We start from the raw sequence: 26,263 nt of genomic DNA on the forward strand, positions 1-26,263 counted from the left end.
CAAACCTCTTTCATCAGTCAAAATAGGTTACCTGCAACCACCTCTGGGTGGTTTCCTGCAGTTGCATCTCTTATAGCACTGGTCAACTGTGACTAAAATTTGATGCCTGTCACTCTCCATGCAAAAACCTCCTCAAAAGTTTTCAGAAATAAGATCTACTTCATGTAAAAATAAACACACTGTACTGTACTGTATTTTGAAGTCTACAAATTCCAAAATAATTTGTTTTACAAATGAATAGCTCACAGTATATGCTCAGATTCTGTCAATGAACAATAAAAACTTAACCAGGAGCTGACAGGAAGTAGCAGGAAGTAACCTAAATTCTCCTTGGAACTAATAGCAGTTTTCTTGGCTCTTCTGGCATGCAGAGGCTGTCACTGACCATCTTAGCAGACTATTCCATTACAATGGTCTACTTCAGGAATCAACAAGGTAAAAGATTATTTGGCTTCTAATGTTAGTTGAAAATGGGATTTCAATTTGGTAAAAAAAATTAATATATCAACTGGTAGTTCTTGTATGGAACTTCCAGTGGCCTGGAATTGGACATAATATTTTACAATTGCGGTAATATATAGTTTATGCCTCCTTTCAGCCTTATCAGGCAGAGCCTCAGCTGCTTGAGATATCATTTATTCCCTATTTATGGCCGCATTAGGCTACGTCTCAATCTATTTCAACCATGAAATCCCTACCAATTGGGAGTATCTTAAAAAGCAGCTCCATATTCTACAGGTTCAACACTAACATGGTTGTCCTGCAACTTTACAGCAAAATTTAAGGTCATCAAAAATCAATGCTGCAATCACAATAAATTTCTGCAGACTTTTGTCCCCATTCCTCTAACACCATGGATGTAATTAAAGGTGCAATAATTCACTCGGTGCACCATTACAATGTTGAAAGATTGAGTAATTTACTTGACTCTTCAAAAAGATTTGGTCAGTGTCTATGATCTAAGCCACAGATCAACAATTTCTCAAACTCTAGAGCTTCAGTTTGTCAAAGGATTACGTACAAGAACCTCTGAAAGCCCTTCTTGAACTTCAAAGTCTGACCTTTTTCATGGAACATTGCCCTCTAAGAAGGAAATGAGGCTGGGCTATGTAGGGAGGGAGTTACAGAATCACATCAAAGCTTTCTTGACTTCCATGCATTAATACCTCATTAAAATATATAGTATGGTCGCGGCGTGATTAACATCTCGTCGCTCTCTCACATCCCGTGCAACCCTTTGTGTCCCCGACCCTTTGTGTCCACACGTGCTTACCGCGTGTTTACCGATTCCCTTGTATCCTTTCATCCACCTCTTTCCCCTGTGTTCTCGTGTTGCTTGGTGCTTTTGTGTTCTATTATGGATCACCACAAAATAAGCACTCTGGTCTTGAGAAATCTAGGTACCTTTGTCTTGGCTGAAGTGGTAACTGATCTCCGAACCTACACTCGCAGACAAAGTTCAAACCATCTGCCTCTCTGAGTCTTTGAATACTCACAATACCCTATGGCAGTTCAGTGGAAACTTAAGTTTCCAAGTCATTCTGTCCCCAAGCCCTGTAATGAATTAATCAGGCCTTCATAAAGACTGGGACTCTTCAACAGCTCATCCCCTTAGCTCAATTAGAATCCAGACTCAATAAGATAGTGGGTCTGTTATGACGAAATTGAAGTTTTCAAAATAAAAATTTATTATGAACAAATTCAAGTTTTTCCATAAAAGTATATCAATCATAAAACAAAGCACAGAGAAATGGTTTGGTAATCTCATTGTTGTCAAGTGTATGAGGGCAGAAGAGAAAGTGGAAAGACTATTTAGTGTATGTGTAGGCTAAGGAAAAATGAGCCGTAACCAAAGAGGCGGATTCAATGTAGTATGGTCTGGCCAGACACTCTAGCAGTAGTGTCTTTGTTTCCATTTTGTGAATTTTCTACCCAGCCATGCCAAGTGAAGAATAGTATATGTAAGAACTCATTTGAAATTCATATGAACTCTATCAATTTGAGCATAAAACTACCTTTATCGGGGATTATATCACTTTCTGCGGCCTTACTGTTAGCCTAATTTCAGGGGGTCACATCATGTAGAAAGTACAAAATTTTAGTATGTTGAGTTTGTATGGCATTTCTAAAATGCTGTCCAAAAAATTAAGCTATAATAATATTCAAAACATTAGGATACAATTCATAATTTGAACCTTTCTACTTCAAAGACTTAACAAAAAATAATGGTAAGCTATAACATATGCATGTAAATATAATCATACTCATTTTTGCAACAGTCACATTTACTTTTTTTATGTACAAACAGCTGTGAGAATGGAGGAGTAAAGGTCAGATTACGAAAAGTAAAGAATTGATTTGAAGTAAAAATATAATCCTCCTTAGCTGTTGGTTGTTAATTTTTAAATCAACAGAATTTTAATCATTTTTATTTTGTGAACCCTCCCCTGTTCACATTGCTTTTGTCTCTGGAAGCTTGGAATGTTGATGTTACTCATTAAAATAAAGAAATTTTCTCGTTTTCTTTCCTTCCAATACACTAATGACTCTAGTAAAGCAAATTTACCAGCATCCAAGAATAAAAACATGCTGTGCATGTCAGATAGCTAAATAGTACACAACTGTACCAGTTAATATTTTCATAGGAACAACTTTTTACAGGCAATTTGTTTAATGGCCGTACACAAATCTGAACTATCACAAATGGAAATCGTAAAATACACAGGGTAATGATTAAAATGCCATTAGAGATGAAACTTCAAGAGCAGCATGATAAGCAAGATAGAGACCTATATGTGATCTTGTGATATATAGACGTTAGAATAAAAAACACACATGCTCTGTTAAGGAACATTGGGGGAGTTACACTTGAAGAAGCATAACATGGAGTTACAGTTATAAAACCAAGATTTGCAGAAACCATGAAATCTAGCCCAAAGAGATTAGGGTTGACTTAATATAAAAATGTATAAAACAACTAAAGCATTAAAGCTAAAAGCTATTAAGAACCAGATATAAGCTGCATCCATAACCAACAAATTGTACAATAAACCGTAGAGCATAAACAAATGTTACTCACTTCGTCATACACAAGGCCTAACTAGACATGTAAAACAAAACCTTCAGCTGTCATTTGCTCATCAAAAACTAACATATCATACATATATTATTATGATGTTGCTTATGAATACAGTTTAATGTGACTGTTCTTTGCAATTCATTCATTCTCATCTCTCTTACCTTAGAGGCTGTTAACAGCATCATAGAATTTTTCTTGAGCACTGCACGTGCAGATGCCAGGTCGTCCCTCAGGCGAGGGTCTTTCAATTCATTCTGACGCTTAGCTGCCTGATTGATCAAGTCGCTGGTGTTCTTACCAAACAGACGGAAATTATCAAGAAGTTCTGACTGACTGGAAGCATTTTTCACCTTTTCTAGGTCATCCTCAACCTGTAAAGTTTTCATTATTAGCATTTATTATTATTACTAGCTAAGCTATAACCTTAGTTGGAAAAGCAGGATGCTATAAGTCCAAGGGCTCCAATTGGGAAAAATAGCCCAATGAGGAAAGGAGGAAAGGAAATAAGGAAATGAATAAACTACAAGAGAAGTAATGAACAATTAAAATAAGATATTTCAAGAGCAGTAACAATATTCAAATAGATTTTTCATAAATAAAATATAAAAAGTCATTATGCTGAAATATTCATTGCAATTCAAAAATTATTTCAAACATGATTTACACCTGATTTTATACTATTCTAATTTTTTGCAATACAGACAAAAGGATAAAAAATCATGTCTACAACATAAAAGTTAGCTGCAACCATAAATCATTTAATTCAATACTATTTCCAAAATTGAAAGTATTTGTATACTGTACCTTCAAAACTTTTAAATATTTTCTATCAGAAATCTCTGACTAGATTGATGCTCCGTTAATGTAATCTATTCAAGACTTATCTATAACACCTATACCATTAACACCAAATGTGTGGCACAGTTCTATATATAAAGTGCAAGTGTACAGGTATCTGTCCTCAAGGAAACCCGACATTCTTGAATACAAAATAAACCTTACCACTTGTAAGCTTTTTAACAAGCGATGAACATCCACCATATCCGCTAATATCAATAATCGAGTGACGGCGGACAATAAGTTTCTAGCTGCACGCACCATGTTACCACGTTTGACGCTGCTGCAAGGATCCTCGGCAAACTCCCGAGCTGCTCGTGACATGGTATCTCCTTGGAAATAAAAAGGATGCAGAACTACTTTATGTCTGTTACAATAAAGCCTGAACAAATGTTATACAATTCTCAAAACAAATAAATAGAATAAATGGGGAAAAAACAATGTGAATCAAGAACATATTTATCATACGTAATAAATGAGCCATTTTCAATGCTTTACAGTACAGTACTGCATTTAAACAATTTTCATCAACATTAAACTATAGCATCAAGGAGGGGGGGGGTTAGGAATCCATACTCGGCAACAGATACCACCAAGACTGGACACTCGTCTTCACTACTTTGATCAGAAAGTGTGTTTTTTTATCTTCCAGTCATCCCAGCCCCAGAACTATCAAAAAGTCCGCGGTAAGCTACCCACGAGAATCCGTGCTATTGAAAACTGCCTTTGCCAGAAAATCAAAGAATTTCCTAGGGAGTCACAGGCTGAGGAAGAATCTTTACATGTGCCCCACAAGTGAGGGAACGTCTAAATATCCTGGGTAAAATTCTTAAAATGGAATATCAACACTTTGCTACATATCCGCGGGTCTGTAATTTCATGAATATATACGGAACTTTTTATACCTGGCAGAATATACCTGAGACTTTACATATGTATATAAAATCATAAATGTTCCCATAATAAATCATACATGATAATGAAGAGTTTTATAATGAATATAAAGAATATTCACTACATCACCAATAATCCTAAAAGAAAAGATATACACTGGAATCTATACATTTATTTATATATGTATACACATACTATAAAAATATACTGTATAAGGTATGTCTGAAATCATAAAAAAAAATAATCATGTTAAAGTGTAAAGGGTCTATTGCATATGTATATGCCACATCCAGTACAATATGATAAAAATTACTATGGGCTTATGAATTTATGGAATACTGTATTCAATATGCCAGAGACCCAAATCAAAATATACGTAAGTCTAGATATACTGTATATGTATATGCTATCATAAAATACCTGTAATAATGAAGATAGACCCCGCCCAAAAAGAAAACTAAGCTTGTTTACATTACATGGATCTGTATCCCCATTTATACACAATCACTGTAGGATCATTCAAAATATACCACTCTATAGACTTCCTACCCTTTCCTCTCACTCTCCACCGAAACGGTGTCAAACTATGATGTCATTCACAAAAATACTATCATAGTGAGAAAACCTTGGGAGGGGAGACTGATTGATTGATTTTGAGTTTTCTGCCCTCCTGACATTAAAGGTCATTGACGCGAATGTTGTTCTTTATAAAGAATAAAAGGAAATTTAATTTAAAACCATATAAGCGAAGATGTCCTTATAAAAGCATTTGTGAAGGAACAGACTAAATGGAGTAACATATGATATGCTGCACCAAGGTTAAACTATTCCAACCCCAGCTAGTAAAAAAATGATTTAAAAGTAAACATTTATACCAACAACCGAAGTAGATTAAGATTAATACAATCCTCCTAAAAGCTTAATATTTTCGACTACTCGAAAGGGACGGAAGGAGACAAATAAAGGGAGCCAGCCTAATTAATGGCGGCTGTATGTTACTTCTGTAATTATCTGTCCTCGCTAACCAAACAAAGACAAGACAAAACATGCGCTAAACTCTCTCCTAATGCTAAAAAAAACCAAGTAGATCTTAATTCATTGTACTTAGTTCGGGTAGAAATCAGCTGTCAAATGCTTTTTTCCTTTCATTCAGTTATTCAAGTAAAAAGAAAACCCCACTTTTTATAAGTGACAATAGGAAAATACTTGAGCACAAGCTAGAACAGACAGATAGTCGAAATGTGTAACTGTTGTTATCATAATGATTTCCTATATAAGTGGAAAAAGCTAAATTTAAAGAAATAATAAATTCACAATACGAATGAAAAATTTCAAAACTAAAACTTTACCTGTCTTTCTGACTTCTTCCACTGCCCCGAGCATTTCTCCTCGAATATCAGGATTTTCATAAGCGATTTCCTCTCCTCGTTCAATGAAATTGGCCGTAGCCGCTTCAACTGCTGCAACCAAGACATGAGCCCTTTTACTCCTCCCTTTTTTCTTTTTGGAAGGTCCTTTGGTATTAACAAGTGTAGTGACCTGAATTAATTAAAAAAACATATTACAAGGCATGTCAATAATGTGACCTAAAAAATACTTTAACTGCCATAAAAATATACAATACTAGACACTTAAGATTTTCATTATTATTACTGAAACTGACACTTTTGTTCATCAATCCTCTTCTTTTAAATATTTAACTTAATGGATATGCATATAATATTCCTTCTCAGGTGTTGAACTGCCATATCGAGGGCAAAGCCTGGTTTAATGACAATTGTATAAAGCAGTCATTTGGAGATCCAAGAAGCTTATCGACTTTGGATGAAGAATAGATTAGCTTCAATTTCCAATGCACAACTGAGAGCTGTGGACCAGAATTTAGGCATCTGCTAGAAAAAAAATAAAATTTTACCATCAAAGAAACAACTCGTTACAAATCATGAATATGAAACGTGGACTGCCCCAATATCTGTATTCCTTAACTTAAACCAAAAACCTTATTACTATACAAAGGAAAAGGCAACTCTTCTTGACTGAAATTATTCGACAATGAGCACAGAAATTAAAATCCTAATGTCTCATTCCTGTGTTCCTGAAGTTAAACTGACTTTTTCCCCTTTGCAGTGCTGAGAAATAAAGATTCTTTAGCTTCACCTCAATATTTATAAAGGTTTTGACCTCCATGATTTTTTGTCTGTATTCATGCAAACACAGCTGATCCCTTACAAGCTATTATTTTTTAATGTTTTCTAGTAGTTTTTTTTCTTCCTTTTGTTGAACTACCTGTATTTACTAACTATATTCCATTACATACATGTGGCTGTCATACCTATAGTCCTTTTGATAGCTGCTAAATTTCTATAAACTTAACACTACATATAATTAATTTTTCTTTACAGTATACTGCAGAGGCAGAACTTCCGAGTGCTTATGCTAAAAGCAATCGTCTCTAACCTAGTTTAAACTAGCTTTTGCAAGTGCCTTCTTGCTTGTGATACTGACTCATACCAAGTGTTTCAGATTTCCGTCATAAAGTTTGTATGACAGGTCAGTACTTTTAGATGCTTTAGAACTTGTTGATAAAAACAATTACAGAGATACCTTCTTTAGTGTTTCTCAGAATAGTGCTCATTAAAACCTCACTAATGTTGAAAATTAACTATTTTTCTCTTTTTAATCTAAAGTGTATAGTACAATCAAATCACACTTCTCCATACTGAATTTGGTTTGAATTCACACTCAAAAGAGATAGGTTTACAAATTAAGTCTCTAAGCAACCAGAGACAAAATCTTGTTAATGCTTTAAAGAGAACAGGACTATCAAAACATGGTTTTAAATAAAGATGCTTTAGCAAGTGTGGAAGAGCCTGATAAAGGTCTTGAAGAACTGGCAAATTACCAAAGACTTATTAGAATCTAGAAGTACTGTAACCCTAAAGTCTCTTGGCTATAAGCTACAGCTCTGTTGGCTGAGAAATCCCAGTTCTTTCTTAGCCACTTAAAAAGGTTAAAGGTGACTGGTTTCAGTTCCGGTTCCATCAAAATAGATGCTCACCAGAACGTCAGCCGGGCAAGCCCAACCCCCCACTGTGGTGCCCTACCACAGCAGTTGCCTCCCCAGTAAACAGTTTAAACTCCCGGTCCTGGGCGGGGATCGATCTCTTGCCATGCGAAATGCTAGGCAAACACGTTACCACTGTACTAGCCAGGAGAATTGAGTAGATGTGTAATTTTAACTATATTTCAGCTTCTGGATCAGACTCAAATGAGGTGAAATGCTCTATTCCACCAAAGGAAATGGAGGTAACAAAGTGCTTAAGTTGATAATTTAACCAATAATTAAATGTTTTCTATACAAACATAATTGTATGCAATAACTATAGAGAAATGGCAATTAAAGGTAGACCAGCAGTTCACTACGGACATAAAACTTATGGCAGATGGTGGAAAAACCCCAACTGGAAGAAAATTTAAAAATGAGTCTAAATTACAAGGGCCCATTGGACACCATTAATTAATACAAACTACTACAGCATTTAGTGTTGGGAGAGTCAACTCAAATTTACAAAAGCATCAATCAAAAAATAAACTCTTGTTCAGACTACTGAACACAAAAATAACATACCCCACATACAAAATTAACTTATGAACACAAAAATTAACTACTTACAACAAACATAATATAATAAACAGAAATTTATATCATTTATCAACATTCCTGCAGATAAATAATAAATTAAAAATAAAAGTAAAATAATCAAAGATAATTTGCTAGTGTTGTAAATGAAAGGCCGCAAATGTGATGAGATCAAATAGCAAAAAAATAAGAGTGAGTTATCCTCAGCCGATTATTAATAATATGAACAACTTGGGTTTAACTCCCAAAAGATATTTGTAAAACAAAAGTTCTTTCTTTATATGAACACATATCTTAACCTTAAATACCAGCTTAGCAGATATATACAATGTACCTGTATTTTGTTAAATAAAAAGCATGTTCAGCATAATACAGTATCCACATAAGCATAGCAAAAATACAAAATTAAATCATTGTAAAAGCAACTGACAAAAAAGTACAACATATTTAAAACTCCCCTAAATTAAATTTGCAACATAAAATGTTCAGATTAAGGATACTCGAAATGACGATAAAATCAACTCTAAAAAAGCGACATGGAATTTGACTTTCAAGTCCTACCCAATAAATAATCCAATACTGGCAGTTTATTATTAATTCTCCTATCAATATTGTATTTATAAATATATTCTGCAGTACAACAACGCACCGTATGACATAAAAATTAAAGCCTATTTAACATATAAAATAACAATGACAAGATTCAACACACTCTTTACTTGCAATGCACACCCACATCAGCAAAAAGCTAACAGCTTTTAGATAGTACTTTACCAATTACGTTTGGTATTCAGTTATTAACTGACCAAACACTACTGACAATGCTGCAGAAATGACGGCGATTTTTTTTCAACTCGTTATATTTATGGCATGATTCATCAATCTATCATGACTGGAAATGAAAATAGAAGTTAAATACCATTCAGATAATGGATTTAATGCACAGATTTCCATTCAAATGCCTTCATACAATAAATATTTATTTTCCTAAGCAATAACAAATGGTTATTTCTACAAACCTTAGAAATGTAGGGTTGTAGCCATTGCTTAACTATACAAAGTAAAAGGAATTTTAAATGCAACATCTTCATTTAGGTTTAATAGGTTCGAACTATAAACACAGAATGAAATTGAGCTTCATATAAAATCAATCATTCTGGAATAATAACCTGTACACAACATACTATTGTTCATTTAATGGTCTAATGCACTATTACCAACAGATCAAGAGATGAAAAAGCGAACCACTACTATATTTCCCTTCACTATTATCATTACATTGTTCGATTAAACAATCTCCCACTTCGACTGATATAATTGGATAATTTGCAATGACTATCTGATAACCAGAAACTTACGAACATTATAATACATTTATCATCACAATATGAGGGACCAAGTTTTTTAAAAAATATAGAGGTATTAATTGTTGTTATCAGGCAGCTTTTAAAAAGGCAGCGAATCATTCAGATCTCCATTTGAATACTAAGAATCCCAAGAGAAAATGCCAAAGATGTAATAGAACAAACAAACCCACCTTGAATATCATCTCGGTCAACATCTTATGGACACCTAAGTGATGCGAGTGATTCTCAACTAGTTGAAAGTCGAGTCTTTCTATCAAAGCTTTAGTCAGCTAGTTGAAGGTCGAGTCTTTCAATCAAAGCTTTAGTCAGCTAGTTGAAGGTCGAGTCTTTCAATCAAAGCTTTAGTCAGCTAGTTGAAGGTCGAGTCTTTCAATCAAAGCTTTAGTCAGCTAGTTGAAGGTCGAGTCTTTCAATCAAAGCTTTAGTCAGCTAGTTGAAGGTCGAGTCTTTCAATCAAAGCTTTAGTCAGCTAGTTGAAGGTCGAGTCTTTCAATCAAAGCTTTAGTCAGCTAGTTGAAGGTCGAGTCTTTCAATCAAAGCTTTAGTCAGCTAGTTGAAGGTCGAGTCTTTCAATCAAAGCTTTAGTCAGCTAGTTGAAGGTGAGTCTTTCAATCAAAGATTTAGTCAGCTAGTTGAAGGTCGAGTCTTTCAATCAAAGCTTTAGTCAGCTAGGCTAGTTGAAGGTCGAGTCTTTCAATCAAAGCTTTAGTCAGCTAGTTGAAGGTCGAGTCTTTCAATCAAAGCTTTAGTCAGCTAGGCTAGTTGAAGGTCGAGTCTTTCAATCAAAGCTTTAGTCAGCTAGGCTAGTTGAAGGTCGAGTCTTTCAATCAAAGCTTTAGTCAGCTAGTTGAAGGTCGAGTCTTTCAATCAAAGCTTTAGTCAGCTAGTTGAAAGTCGAGTCTTTCAATCAAAGCTTTAGTCAGCTAGTTGAAGGATGAGTCTTTCAATCAAAGCTTTAGTCAGCTAGTTGAAGGTCGAGTCTTTCAATCAAAGCTTTAGTCAGCTAGTTGAAGGTCGAGTCTTTCAATCAAAGCTTTAGTCAGCTAGTTGAAGGTTGAGTCTTTCAATCAAAGCTTTAGTCAGCTAGTTGAAGGTCAAGTCTTTTATCAAAGCTTTAGTCTGTTACCTCTAAAGGATACTCTAATCAAATAAAATTAACTATATATTTCTTTCTAAAGATAACTTTGTTAAAAACTATTATGATCAGTTTACAAGGGATAATACTAGAAAAATTATTTTGGAGTGGATAAACAACTATGTAGAAGAAATAAAGATATTAAAGAAGCACAGATATTTTTCCCTCAAAACGAAGATACTTATGAGCCAGGCAGCTATGACAAATGTCAGAGCAATTAAATTCCATTAATGGATAAAAGGAAACAACAGACGTATGTATTTGGATATGATTCCAAGAAATAATCGTAGTACTGTACAGTAGATTTATGAGGTCACACCAAAGCCTTGATCCAGCAGATGGGCCTACCTTAAGGTAAAACTCATCTGTTTGACCACAAACAAGTCAAAAGGATATAGGAAACAAAAAGGGTATTGCCTAAATAATGATATCTTCTCTAGGAGTCATTGTGTTGACCTTGAATCATGCCGGTTTCCTCAACTAAAAATTATCCCTAAGAGGTATTGATACTAACAACAAACACTCATTAGAATTTGCCAAAATACTATACTAGGGGTAAACAGCAACTTCACGTAAATTGTAAGAGAGGGTCCAAATGAATTTGAATTACTGTATATCCTCAGATCAATAAATCAATTAAGAGCTATCATTTCCTTGCCACAGTTTCAACAAATACAAAAGAAAATAGTAACTTCACACTTTATTAAAACCACAATACAAAATGTTCCTAACATCAAAGGGTGCAGAAGTCTAGGTTTGGACCAAAATATAAAGGCTGATTAGGCAAATATCAGGGAAGCAATGGGAAAGTCAATATAAAACCATGGCAAGAAGTTAAGAATACTCAGTAATACTGGATCTTAAGTTACACATGGAAATAAGAATGTAGCTAAAACAGTTCAAAGGAAAACAGAAAAAATTATATACTGAAGATAAGAGATTATGAATAAATCCAAATATAAACAATAGAGTGGATATGAATATGTTGAGGTAGTTTGGTCAAATAGAGATGGAAAATGGCCATCTACTAAAGAAGGTGATGAATGCAAGTGTTAATGGGAGAAGTGCAAGAGGAAAGCCAAGGTTTGGGTGGATGATTGGAGTGAAGAAAGCCCTAGGTGACAGGAGGATAGATGTGAGAGAGGCAAAAGAGCACACTTCAAATAGAAATTAATGGCAAGTGATTGTGACGCAGTACTGACTGCTGCTACCTCGGGTCACATTGGTGGCCGCTAAGGTAGCGGCTGAAGGGTAGTCAGCATATGAAGCTTCATTTGTGGTGGAAGACAGGGGAGGGTGGAATGTAGCACCCTAGCAGTACCAACCAAACTCAGCTGAGTCACTCATCAGACAAAAAATAATTTTTCATGTTGGATAACTCCAAAAATTGGGGGAAGTTCCATGGTAGATAGATAAAATATTAGAACTAAAACAAAATGAAGGCAAAATCTGCCAAATGGGATATGAAGTCTCAAACTGGATGAAACATCAGCTGCACCGCAAGGTACATACGAGAAGTAAAATAGGTTGGTATCCAAGAACAATTGGTTCACCCAGTTTTTGGTTAGATGTACCATATATACACAATTATCAGCCTCTGGTTGGAGACTTAGATGTGATCACATCCGCAAACAGCAGGCTAACCAAAGGATACATAATTTTCCATTGCACAAACTATTCAAGACTATAGAATTACCTTTTACATTCTATAATTTTTCATTATTAGATATATAATTCAATCTGTATTCTAACTTGTTCTCTTTATATTATTAGATATAACTGTAAACTATTACAGTAAATACTGCTCAATACTAGTATTAGTCAAAGGCTCATAATGTAACGAGGCTATACAGTACTAAATTCTAAAAATATTCCATTTGCATACCTTCTATCAAGGAAAGATAAATATTTCATTGATACAGTAAATTTGCCAGAACCCTGAAAACGAAGTATTCTTTAGTTACAAATTCCTACAGAACACTAAAATTACCTAAATTAGGAAAAAAACAATAATACCCTGTTCTGCATACATATCAAAACATAAACAGTAACCAAGTTTTTTTTTCACACAAACCACAGTTTTACTGAAGTTTTCATTCTTATTTCATAGATACAAACCACTGCTTACAAAAATCTATCTTTTACTGTATTTGCAATGGAAGATCATACTGTATTTTGTTTTTTAACCAGAGGTAAGTACCTCCTACCTTTAAACCTTGAAGTGAGACTTCTGTCAAATTATCATTATTGTTATTACTTGCTAAGCTACAACCCTTGCTTACCAGAATGCATTAAAAATCACATGAGGTTGGGCTAAAGATAGGCTAAATAAAAGAAAGACAGAGATGATGAGAATAGAGTATGCAATGGAAGATGAAATATCATTGTAAGCAGAAAGGATTAATGAGGAAGAATCATTGAAGTATTTAGGAACTATGATCTCCAATTCAGGGTCTTTAGAATTAGAGTTTAGTGAGATTGAAAAAAGCAAATTAAACAATGGCTGGGTTAAGTAAAATTTGGAAATCAAATTGCCTGAAATTGCAAATAAAAAACTACATATCAGTTTAGTGAGATCAGTGTTATTCTATGGACATGCGTCATTGTATGGCAATGAAACAATCTCCAATAGATTTGGTAGATTTGAGAACAAAGCCCTCAGAAGGATATTGTGAGTTAAACGGCAGGACAGGATTAGTCATGAAACTAAAGGAGAGATTACTCAAGTGCCATAGGTGGATGAGATCATGATGAGGGGTAGATGGAGATGGTTTGAGCATGCTCTTCGCACTCCCCAAGAGAGATTAGTTCACCAAACATTCAGCTGGGCTCCACAAGGCTGAGGACTATGAAGCGCAAAGTAGATGATGAATGGAGAAGTATTGAATTAAAAGCTCAAGATAGAGACAACTAGCGAAATCTAACCAAGGCCCTTTGCGCCAATAGGCGTAGGAGATGATGATGATGATTTTTATTACTAGCTAAGCTACAACCTTAGTTGGAAAACCAGGATGCTGTAAGCACAAGGGCTTCAACAGGGAAAAATAGCCCAGTGAGGAAAGGATATAAGGAAACAAAATACATATAAAAAGTAATGAATAAGAAACATAAATTATCTTAAGATCAATAACAATGTTAAAATAGATATGTCATATATAAATTATGAGGAAAGACTAATGTCAGCTTGTTCAACATAAAAATATGCTCTGCAAGTTTGAACTTCTGAAGTTATTAGAGGTTGGAAAGCAAGATAAAATACAAGAATAAAGTAAAGTGGAAAACTAGAAAGAGGTTGTAACTATAGGACAGCAGTATGCTGCAAAGACCCTTCAGTAATGGCTGCAACACGGTACGTAAAGTAAACTGACATCACTAAACCGGTAAAGAGGATGATGAAAAGCAAGGAATTGATACGCATAATGCTAGGAGACATACCTCTGGTAATAAAAATACAGATGATACAGACAATGAAATAACATCCTGTATGATACTACAAGTTTAAAGATGAAGACACCTTGAAATGGCCATATATCACACGTAGTACTGGTCAAAACATTTAGATATTGAAACCAAATAAAGAATTTATAAATCGGCACACTGAGAAGATGCACCCATAAGATAATGATGACGAATAAAGTGAAGTTTAAATCTTGCAATGGTCTAAAACACATAAAAATTGTAAGGCAACAATTTGTACTTCATAGAAAAATAGGAACTTTCTTATTGAGAAATTCATCACACTATTTAAATATACAAACATTACCTGTATGACAAGGGGTTCTAAGGTCTTTTCAACCGATCTGGTCTTTATCTCCAGATTCTTTATGTCCCAGCGGAGAATGAGTCCGCTTCCGTTATCTGTGTTTGGCATAGTTGAGTAGTTGCTCTCGGGCATGGTGACTGGATGATACTGCAGCTTCCGCAATCAATAAACTTTTCTAACGCTTTAACTTAATGAAAATCTAAAGGAGTTTCACAGGAACTTTTCTGGATTGTTCACTATCTAAAAAATCACTCCATTGCAGTTCTACCAAACGAAACGACAAAACCAATCATAAGAGGCTACAGTGGGTCTATGCAATTGATTTATAAAGTTCACAGTCTAAATTCTTATTCAACAGTAGAAGGGGTTCATGCAGGTGCACTGATATACTGTCATGCTCTTACAAAACAAAATAAAAATGATCACTACATGCAGATCAACCTAGAAAATAAAAGAAAAAATTATGTTTTATAACTTCCCTGGATAAAGCACTTAATAATGCTCAACAGAATAAAGACTACTAATGATGAGAAATAAAAAAAAAAATAACATTATAAAACCTTATACTGCATGGACATAAATCTTCATTAAATGGTGCAAGCAATGACTTAACCTAAGGACACTAAGTTGTGATCTGAAGCTACCAGTTGACTCAGTGCTGAAACATGCATAACTGCAAGAAAAGTGACAGCTTAAAAACAAATTTATATATTTCATTCAGCTTCCTTTCGTCTTGTTTGAAAACCCCCATACATCAAATTCGCTTTCCGACAGGTAAACATTAACAGTGGCGTATGCAGTATATCAGGGACGTGGAGCATAAAAAAATAACATTGGGTGAAATTTTAGATCAAAGGTGAGTACTATTGGGAAAAACTTCAAAGGGATAGAAGATTGTTAAACTTTTTTAATATGCTGTACCACTAATATTTAAGCATTGTAAATTCCATCAAATTTATAAGTGGGAATGTTAAATACTATGTGCAATGTAAAAAAAAAATAACTAGGGGGGGGAGGGGAAGTGAAATGTGCAATTCTTCATAAAATATGCAGCCATATAAAAAGAAGCAGTCCTACAGATTACGAGCCAACAGACCTTTTACAGTGAAGTTTTGTACTTTTCCTGATAACAGATACTGTCAAGCGCTAGCATCATGGATCCGATTGCATTCGCCGTCTGCGGCGTTATAACCAAGATGGTGAAAACCATTTTAATATTGTAATAACCCTATTGGTTAGACCTATACCTATAAAATACTGTACACCAATAGTGTGTTTTCCATAAATATCAATAGTCTTAACTCAATCTTTTACATGTCAAATATAATACTTTGAGACAATGCATTTATACCAATATTCATTTGCTCCAAACTTTGTTCTTATATAAGCACTTATATCCATTATACAATATGGCATACCATACAGTATAAAATTCTTGCACTATGTTTTCCACAACAAAACTACAAGAATACAAAACTTTACATCTAATTCAGCAAATATAGAACTGTATCCTGCAATAATCCCAATTAAACAATCTAGCTGCTACTCACAAAAACAATTGTCTCTTGATCCCCTTTCAAGGCTGTTACAAATCAGTAGGGAACAGAGCACTTAATGCAATATTATGATTTGTTTCTATGATACAGTTTTCTATATCAAAATGATCTCAAAAGATTATTCCAACTCTATGCTATTAGAAAAGCCTTTAATTAAGTTACAATCATCTGAACGAGATCTTCATCAAGTTTGCATTGATAACCTTGGATAGAATTTTGGACACTACAAAGCTTCATTTTCTATGCATGAATACAAATACATCTATGAATATTTAGATAAAGTCTATACAATGGATCACTTTATACCGATCACAGCTTTAAATTAAGTAGGAATCTCTGTACTGTATATTAAATAAAAACATTCAATTCAGGCCAAAAACAAAGTACCTCATTAAAATCATACCAAAAAAAAAACATTTCCTTGAAAATTAAGTAACTCACTAAAATCATAGCAAAAAAACAATTTCCTTAAAAGAAAAAAAAGAAAATGCAGTTATTAATCACAAGCCTTGCCAAGTACCTCACTCATAGGCTGGCCATAAAATGAGGCGACATTTTTCTCGATTAAAAAAAGGAGTAAATTGAAATAAAATACTACGTTTTGTCAAAAGATCGGATTGACAAGAATTACACGCCGATACCAGTCTCCAAAAGTACATACGGGTGCTGTGCAAGCATTTGCAGTGATATATACAGGACTTGTTAATATCTCATACTGTCCTGACCATGCAAAAAATGCTGACATGTAAAATGAATCAGTTACTAACCCAGTGGTTCAACAATAGTTCAAGGGGAGGACCAACTGATGGACAAATTAGCCATACAACTACATGAAAAGTGATACAATATGCCTAGCTGAGACCAAAGACACATAAAAAAATTGTCAAAGAACATATGGACATTTTAAAAGACGAATTTGTTGAACAGGCACCTTCAAAAAGACATACTTGTAAGTAGAAAATCTACTTGAATAGGATGCTACTATATATATTCTAGTAAATACTCTTTATCAACCCCAGTAGACAGACAATCCTAACCACCGAGTAGAACTAACTTTGGCAATTCCTTCTCTGAACAAGAATAGGCAGTATTACCACTGGCCCAGATTCTTTTACGACAATAACCAAGTGCTAAGAGTGGACAATTCTGATATCTGAAAAAGAACATCAAACTTGATAAAATACTGGAATAAGGTCACCTTATCTGGAAAACTGTATCTGGCTCTCCAAAAAAGTCTAAAATATGAAAAGAACCACTAATGACTGTCCTAAGATATTCTACACAGTATACTGAGAGACTGTTTCCCTTATTGTAGTAAGAAAGGCAAAGCCTAGGAGAAACTGACTCTATAACCAATTCTGCAGAGTAAGCAGAAAGGAGGACCCATAGCAGCAAAGAGCTCTCATGGTACCATATCAATAAGATATGCCCTTTCAATAATCAGAATAAAACTGTGGATTATTAAGTTCATGGGCCAAGTCTTGAAAACAGAAGCTCTAGAAAGAGAACCAATTGATAGAAGAGACAATCAGGATAACCACTAATGTGCATAAAAAGGAAAAAGTACTACATTCATTGTACTAACTGGAAAATTATGCTGAACCCTTGACTATAACAAGGGTGAAAGCGTACTGTACATGAAAATACAGAATACTGTACAGTACAAGTGTACATATAATCAAATAAAACTTCTGTATAGGGAAAAGACATTAAAGTATCATGGAGGCACAATATATTGAAAACTGCGTAGGCAGTTAGTTGGGCAGGGCACCAGAGAGTTATTGGGTCCTTTGACTGGCCAGACAGTACTACAGTGGATCCCTCTCTCATTACAGTTCATTTTTCCTTTGCTTACACACCCACCAAATAGCCTGGCCTATTCTTTCAACATTCTCCTCTGTCCTCATAAACCTGATAATACTGAGATTACCAAACAATTCTTTGCTCAAGGGGTTAACTATTGCATTGTGATTGTTCAGATGCTACTTTCCTCTTAAGCCCTGTCCACACGATCGAGCATGCTCGATGGACAAATCGTGATACCAGACCACAATAGGTAGTGAGAATGAGGATTGATGATGTCAGAAGCGGGAAAACCACAGGCAGGGATCTGGCAACACTGTTTGTTACCAGATCCCTGCATGTGGTTATTCCGCTTCTGACACCCCAAAATCAAACCATTGTTCTCTAGTCTTGGGTAGTGCTATGGACTTTGTACCGTGGTTTTCCACTATTTTGGGTTTGAATTCCCTTGCTTGAAGGTACACTATTCTACCTTATTTCTCTTCCTCTTATTTCATTTTAAGTTTATATAGTTTGTATATGAAAGATCTAATTTAATGATGTTAGTTATTAAAATATTTCATTTTAATTGTTCATTATTTCTCTTGTAATTTATTTATTCCCTTGCTTCCTTTCCTCACTGGGCTATTTTTCCTTGCTGGAGCCCTTGGGCTTATATCATCATGCTTTTCCAACTAGGGTTGTAGCTTGGCTTGTAACAGCACTGTAATAGTAATAGTGTCGTTCAAATGAACATAATATACAAGGTCCATAAGTACCTCTTAATTAGTGTCAAAATACTTATGTATTTAGTGGCACTAATAATTCATCAGTTATAGTGCGGAGTTCCTCATCAGGCAAGAGGGAGCAGAGAAAAAAATCCTCCTTTGGAATCTATTGATGTCGGCTACCCGCCAGAATTAGGAGAAGAGCCATGGTAGATAGATAGATGTACTGTACTGTCAAATTAACATAACAACAGCTAATCCAGCCTTTTGAATAAACCTATTATAAAAACATTTGTATAGTAAGCACTTCATAGATGTCTAAAGCAATATCAAAAGAAATTAGCTGGATGAAAACAAGCAAATGAAAATCATGAAGGGCATATAAAGGCCAGGAATTAATGAAAATTCGGGCAGAAAGTTCATAGCCTAAGGCACAAGATACTCGATAACAAATGATGCCACTAACCTATGCATTTTCATTTACTGGACTCCTCTACATTCATTCATTCATTCTATAGATATGATCTAAATGAAGTACTACAATAAATTGAAAAATACAACAACCATGAATAAAAGTTTAAATAATGATAAATGTAAAGAAGGCAGAGAACAGCTACCCACCTTCTACTAACTTAAATTCTACTAAATTAATAATGGCTTCCTACTCTGAAAATATAGAGATAAATCTAATTTCCATCTGCATCCAAGGACTTAGAAAAAAGCCCTATTAAGACCTTAAACACAGGCAACAGCAATCAATCAATACTTTTCCCTCAAGACACTAGTCAATTGACGTACCAAGATTGAAGTTGACTATTCATCATGACACAAGGTGCAGAGTGGGTAAGATGAATCAGCGAATAGTAATGAGCAATTTCCCATATCATTAGGGATAATATATCAAGGTATAGTTGACCAGAGAGAGACATACTATGGAGATGGAGGTTCAAGGAAGAAGAAGAAGAGGGAGACCAAGAAAGAGATGGAGGGACTGTGTGAGAGGAGACTTACAGGAGAAGGGGATTGATGAGGCAGAAGCGCAGAATAGAAAAAGATGGAAACGGCTCATCCTCAACGGCGACCCCATATAAAAATGGGAACCAGCTGGGAAGAAGAAGAAGTTGACCAGAGGGTTAGAAACACCTACATAACAATAAGACCTTTCTCAACTAGATTTTACTAACAATAAAAAAAAAACAAGTCACATAAAACTGCCATGTACAATAGTTTACATGATAGATTCGAAATAGAAAAAAAATACCATCTATGATACTCATTAACTGTCAGTCAGTCAGTCAAAAAAAAATGGAATTACACATCATATGCCTACTGCATATCAAAATGCTTAAAAGCAAAAACAAAGCTATCAATACTGCAAGTCAAATTTTAATACTCTAGCATACTAGCCGTTGCAACACAATTATCTAACAATTTCCTTACAAACAAGCCAGTTACCACAAATCCAATGATGCATAAAACTTCTAAGAAGTTTTAAATACTACATCTGAACAGTATATTGCATTTTTCCCTCATTACAAAAAAGAGACTTTTAAAGGTCTTTATCCATTAAAGTGGGAGTAGTCATACAGTATTTAAAGCCGGTAAACTGCAAGTACCCGGAAGGTGTAGGATAGTGGGGCTAAGGAGAGTACCCTCACACCTAGGGTACTGGGTCAATGGTTATTCTAAGGCATTATGGACAAGGAATTTGCAATTTGTTCAGAAGAGGATATATACCTTACAGGTATTCACTCCTTATGTGGGAGGTATTGTCAGTGAACAGACTGAGAGGTTCATCCCTGACTAGATATGACCACTTCTTGGTCATGTGTGTGGGCCCATGTGAGACTATGAAGGATGAGATGCATTCCAGACCTAAGACCTGAGCTTGCTATGCTAATCCGAGCTCTTCAGGAGTGTGAAGACCTCCAACGAAGTCAAGAGGTGAAAGCAGTTTAGCTGGATAATTCAGGAAAGTCCCAAGCAATAACCCTTTACCACAGACACTGGGAAGGATCATATTGGTGGAAGCAGACAAAGAAATTCAGAATCTACTGGATAGTGATTCTGTAGACCAGAAAGAAACTCCTTTCTAATCACGAATGACAGAGAAGACCCTTTCCCTGGGTACACATTTGTAACAGCAGATGGTACATAAAATCTTACTCAAATTCTAGCAACCAAAGCCCCTCTCCTACAGTAGTCACTGGATAGGCTTGACATGGATAGTCTCCATCCACAAAAAAATAATGCAGCTACATGAAGCAGGTTGGCTGTCAAAGCAGCATGAGCTACAAGAGTATCTCTCAGTACCTCAACAAGAAGATTCAACAGATCAGGGTACCTTTGAGCTCCTCACCAACAAAGAGGCACCAGGGCCATCCTGAGAATGGGGATGGATCCTAAGCAATTGTTTACCTGTTGTAGAGGTATGGATGACCTCAACCCCTGGCTGTCAGGGTATTTCCCACACCCACATAAACCTACCACGACCGGGAACATTGTTTACAAGCTTTAAACACTCATTCCAACTTCCCAAGAAAGAGGATATCCCATATAAAAGACAAGGGTTTGTATCCTAGTCAGAACAATTAACTTTTCTAGAAGGTTTTAGATCTTAAAAGGATGCCAGCTGGCAATATCAACACTTACTTCTATCCATCTGGGAAAGATTTCTAAACTAAAAACAAAAAAAATAGAATTGAATAAATTCATTGAGTTTCAAAAGAGTTTCCAACACCTATATCTGAACAATGATAGAGGAATAATGATAAGAAACACTGATCAGGTTCCTAACTATCCTAAAAGATAATGTCTATCACATTCACTATGAGCTAATGGACCACTGCTTGTCAACCTTTCTCAAAATGAAATATAAATAAAAATATATATATCCTTTACTGGGAGAGGGAGAATTTTATGGCCATTAAGCAGCAAACAATGCCCCCAAGGACGGTGAAACTCCAAAACGTATCAAACCAGAAAACCATTCGCATACAAACATAGTACAGTATAATACAAATAACCACACATGATGCTAGTGTACACTTGACAGATCTAATGACAAAGATGCAAAACCACTTATGAAAGGAAAAAGGTCTGATAACCCATTAAGTAAAAGCTTGCATATTCTCTGCATACTGCTAAAACTTTTTACAAGAATTGACACTGCTTCAACTCTATTCTGGCTAAGATTAGCTGACAAAGCACACAGAACAAAATTAATTTTAAATATTCACAAGTACTGTACAATTAATATGCCAACTTTTTTTTTAATTATGAAATCAATGCAATGGGTAAAGCTGCACAAATAATGACAGATTTTCTCACGTATCTGGGGTAGTCTTAGGTAATGATTATAATTCACAATCCTTGTGCTGACGTACTCCAATAATGCTAAATTTCAACATGAAAACAATGCTGACCATTTAAGCTCCAACCAACTTAACACTACAATCACGGTTGACTAAGGCAAAAATTTTGGCCAATTATGCAACTTTCTAAACATTTTAAGCAACAATTGGTATAATATAAAAACCCTTCTGATATAATTCATCTAAAGCCCTTAGAATATATTGCACTGCAACAATTTATTATGTTTACTACCAAGGGTAACACTAAATCATCTGATGAATTACATTTCATCTTTGACGTTTCACTGAATCTGGGTAAATGAGTTCACTTGATGCCACCTTCATCAGGTGACAGAACGGTACAAACACTTTGACTTTTCTTGCAAGTTCTGAGCATCACTGACTCAACTCCGTACATGCAACTGTACCGAGTCATGAGAGGACGAGAGACGTCTCGTCGTTCCTTGCGAAACGTACTGAAATGCTAAACCCTCCCAAGTTGTTGTTGTTGTTGTTGTTTTAGATTGGACCCCCTTGATGAGGACCACGGGCTCTTGCACTAAAGCAGCCCGTAAAAATCCCTGAGAATGGACAAGTATACGGTATATGACTGACTTGGAGATTAAGAAAAAAAGATTAATTCAAAAGAATATTTAATTTTTGTTTTGGGGGGGGGAATTTTAGGACTTAAGTTTCCAAAACTGACAAGTGTATAAGACCAAATTAAAAAATAAGATTAAAAAATATTATTTATTTATAAGCGTATTCTTAAAAATTTTACATCATAAGTTTCGAAAACTTGCGAGTGTATAACACCATCTTGAAGATTAAGAAAAAAATTATCAATTCAAACAATTTTTTTTTTTATTTTATAATTTAAGTTTCCAAAACTGACAAGTATATAAGACTAACTTGAAGACCAAAAAAAATATTAATTCAAAAGAATATTTTTTTTTTTTTTAAACTTTGAAACTTTATATCACAAGTTTCCAAAACTGCAACTGACCTTATTTCCAAAAAACTTATGTTTCAAATAAAAAAAACCCTTAATTATCTTGCAGACAGTACTGTATACTGTATATTGAAATTCACAACTTCCTATTAATATGATAATGACACTATACAAGCTAATTACAGTAACAGTTATCATGACAAATTATATATCATCTGTGACATGAGTAAATGTATTATGTTCCTCAAAAATATAAACTTCTTAATTGTCTACACAGTTATACTGAAAACCACTTGTCTCGTTTTGGAAAGATTTCATGTTAAACTCGTCAAAAATTCTAGACAAATTTTACATCCAACACACCATGTCAACACTGGTACCAATGTGAAAAAAAAAATTTGTAGTCCATCTTGTAATAAACTTCAATTAAATTCAGTTCTAAATAACATATACCTGTACAGTACTATAGTCCATTTCTTTTAGCGAGTCATATTTGCAACGACTCACAGTGGTGCCCTTTTAGCTCGGAAAAGTTTCCTGATCGCTGATTGGTTGGACAAGATTATTCTAACCAATCAGCGACCAGGAAACTTTTCCGAGCTAAAAGGGCACCGTTGCGAGTCGGTGCAAATATGACTCGCTAAAAGAAATGGACTATAGGCTTATACCATCGTCCATTCTCATTCCCCTGATCTTACAACTCACTACCTGGAGAAGGAGACGTCTGCTCGTCGTCTCACACCCAGCAAGATGTGTACAGTGCTGCAATATCCAGGGAGAGGCCTAAGTGGTACACCACAAATCAAACCGATAACGTCACCTGGATAACCAAAGGCTCAAGAGTCTTCTCCACAGACATTGTGCGGATTTCCAGGTTTTTGGGGTCCCATTTCAGGACCACGGGAGCCCCGGTATTATAGTGGTCCAGTGTCATTTTAGATAAAATGGACAGTGAACCAAGTCAGCTAGGTACACTATACTAAGCTCTTAATGATTGCTTTTCTTTATTACCTCTGGACATTGATCTGAAAAAAAGAAAAGATATTTTAATATTTAATTTATGGCATTTATGACTATAGTCTATTTCTTTTAGCGAGGCAGATTTGCACCGACTCGCAGCGGTGCCCTAATAGCTCGGAAAAGTATCCTGATCGCTGATTGGTTAGAATTATCTTGTCCAACCAATCAGCGATCAGGAAACTTTTCCGCGCTAAAAGGGCACCGCTGCAAGTCGGTGCACATATGCCTCGCTAAAAGAAATGGACTATAGGACAAACATTTAACTAGGCTACAGCAAATATACAAAAATATTACTTAGAGATGGTTGTAATAATGTCTTAATTCATCATAAAATTTTTTAAAATGGGAGAACCTGCCAAATTCATAAAAAATTTAAACAATTACAAAATATTGTCTGTAACTTTGTCCCCAATCATTGTGTGATAGTTTGCTGGTGTAGATTTTTTTTTTTTATGGTTTACCGTGGATGGTTTGCGGATGTAAATTTTAAGAGTATTTTGAGGAAGTAAATTTTAGGATGGTTTCCGGATGTAAATTTTTAGAATATTTTGAAGAGGTAACTTATAGGATGGTTTGCAGATGTACATTTTTAGGATATTTTAAAGGTGTAAATTTTAGGATAATTTGCAGATGTAAATTTTTAGGATATTTTGAAGAAATAAATTTTAGAATTGTTTGGTGATGTAAAATTTTAGGATATTTTGAAGTACATTTTAGGATTGTTTGGAGATGTAAATTTCTAGGATAATGTACTGTAGTTTGCAGATGTACATTTTAGGATGGTTTACAGATGTACATTTTTAGGATAGTTTGGAGATGTACATGTTAGTATGGTTTGCAGATGTACATTTTCAGGATATTATGATGTAAATTTTTAGGATAACATGATGTAAATTTTTAGGATAGTTTGCAGATGTACATTTTTAGGATATTATGATGTAAATTTTTAGCATATTATGATGTAAATTTTAAGCATATTATGATGTAAATTTTTAGGATAGTTTGCAGATGTACATTGTTTGGATATTTTAAAGATGTAATTTTCTGGGCGATTTCCGGATATAAGGTTTTACAACTGTTTGTAGATGTCGATATTCGGTTTCGACAGAGCACGAATCAATCACACGTTAGATTTCTCATGTAAACAAACCAGTGATTCAGGAAAAGCTCTGATTCGACTCAAGAAAGGAAAGCTTATCACTCCGCCAGAGGTTCCCCCGCATAGAAAACGGGAGTAGGGTAAACTACACAAAATTCTGGTCGGTTGGGAGGAGATCCCAGATACTCCTAAGAAAGTAGTTTGAGGTAAGTACTCCGTGTTGGAAAAAACACCACTTTCGTATACAGTAATTATAAACTGTACAGTAACAAAAGCAGGATAATAAAAGCTGCGAAATTATCTCAACGTCTTCTACTTTATCTCAATATGAAATATTCTTTGATTTTCAACAACTTATCATAATTGTAGTTGATCTAGGAGCATCTTCAATGAGACACACACACAAGATCAATTTTATTACCATTACTGTACTATCTAAGCTACAACCCTAGTTGGAAAAGCGGGATGCTAAATCCAAGGGCTCCAAAAGGGAAAATATCCCCGTGAGGAAAGGAAAAAATAAATAAAAAAACTACTGTAGATGAGAAGTAATGAAATATTTTAAGAACAGTAACAACATTAAAACAGATCTTTCAAATACAAACAATAAAAAGAGACTTATCTCAACCTATTCATTTCGCAACACTCCAACATAGGTTACTCAGAATTTCAGATAACCTGGGTTAATTCTTGCCTTTCACAGCATATATCGCTTAATTCACAACATCCTTTCTATATGTGGAGCAAAACACAGTGTTGCCACGTATGAAACTTTGAAGGAATCAGAGGTAAGAGCAAGTAACTTCCCTGACCTGAAATTGATCATGCTAGTGTACGAGGTGCCGTTAGGTGATAACCGAGAGGCGAGGTGAATACAAATAAACTATTAAAAAGACATCGAGCTTATATACCAGGACTTAAGAGCAAGAACGTCACGAGAAATTCAAACAAAACGAAACATGAGTTATCAGGCTTCTAGAGGTTTGTTTATCAACAGTGCAAGGAAGAGCGAGTGATAAGGTAAGCATAACCGTTACAGTGAACGAGCATATATGAAA

The 26,263-nt window shown here is 35.0% G+C and overlaps 1 protein-coding gene across 8 annotated transcripts in view; it reads right to left on the reverse strand.

The window, feature by feature from the left end:
* LOC137655833 (catenin alpha-like) overlaps nucleotides 1-26,263 on the reverse strand; it is a 486,208-nt gene that overhangs the window by 48,424 nt on the left and 411,521 nt on the right. For 3 of the 8 annotated variants that reach the window (XM_068390007.1, XM_068390008.1, XM_068390012.1), the window contains exons 2-6: nucleotides 24,098-24,111; nucleotides 14,716-15,156; nucleotides 6,160-6,349; nucleotides 4,082-4,248; nucleotides 3,241-3,450 (exon numbers count right to left, since the gene is read on the reverse strand). In XM_068390007.1, coding sequence (XP_068246108.1) covers nucleotides 3,241-3,450; nucleotides 4,082-4,248; nucleotides 6,160-6,349; nucleotides 14,716-14,847 — 699 coding nt within the window. In that variant the 5' untranslated portion in view covers nucleotides 14,848-15,156; nucleotides 24,098-24,111. Of the gene's footprint in view, nucleotides 1-3,240; nucleotides 3,451-4,081; nucleotides 4,249-6,159; nucleotides 6,350-14,715; nucleotides 15,157-23,906; nucleotides 24,075-24,097; nucleotides 24,112-26,263 lie in introns of those variants that run through there. The other 5 variants (XM_068390010.1, XM_068390011.1, XM_068390013.1 and 2 more) reach the window with 5 other exon arrangements.

This window comes from Palaemon carinicauda, chromosome 16 (genome assembly GCF_036898095.1).
Source record: "Palaemon carinicauda isolate YSFRI2023 chromosome 16, ASM3689809v2, whole genome shotgun sequence".
Lineage (NCBI taxonomy): Eukaryota > Metazoa > Arthropoda > Malacostraca > Decapoda > Palaemonidae > Palaemon > Palaemon carinicauda.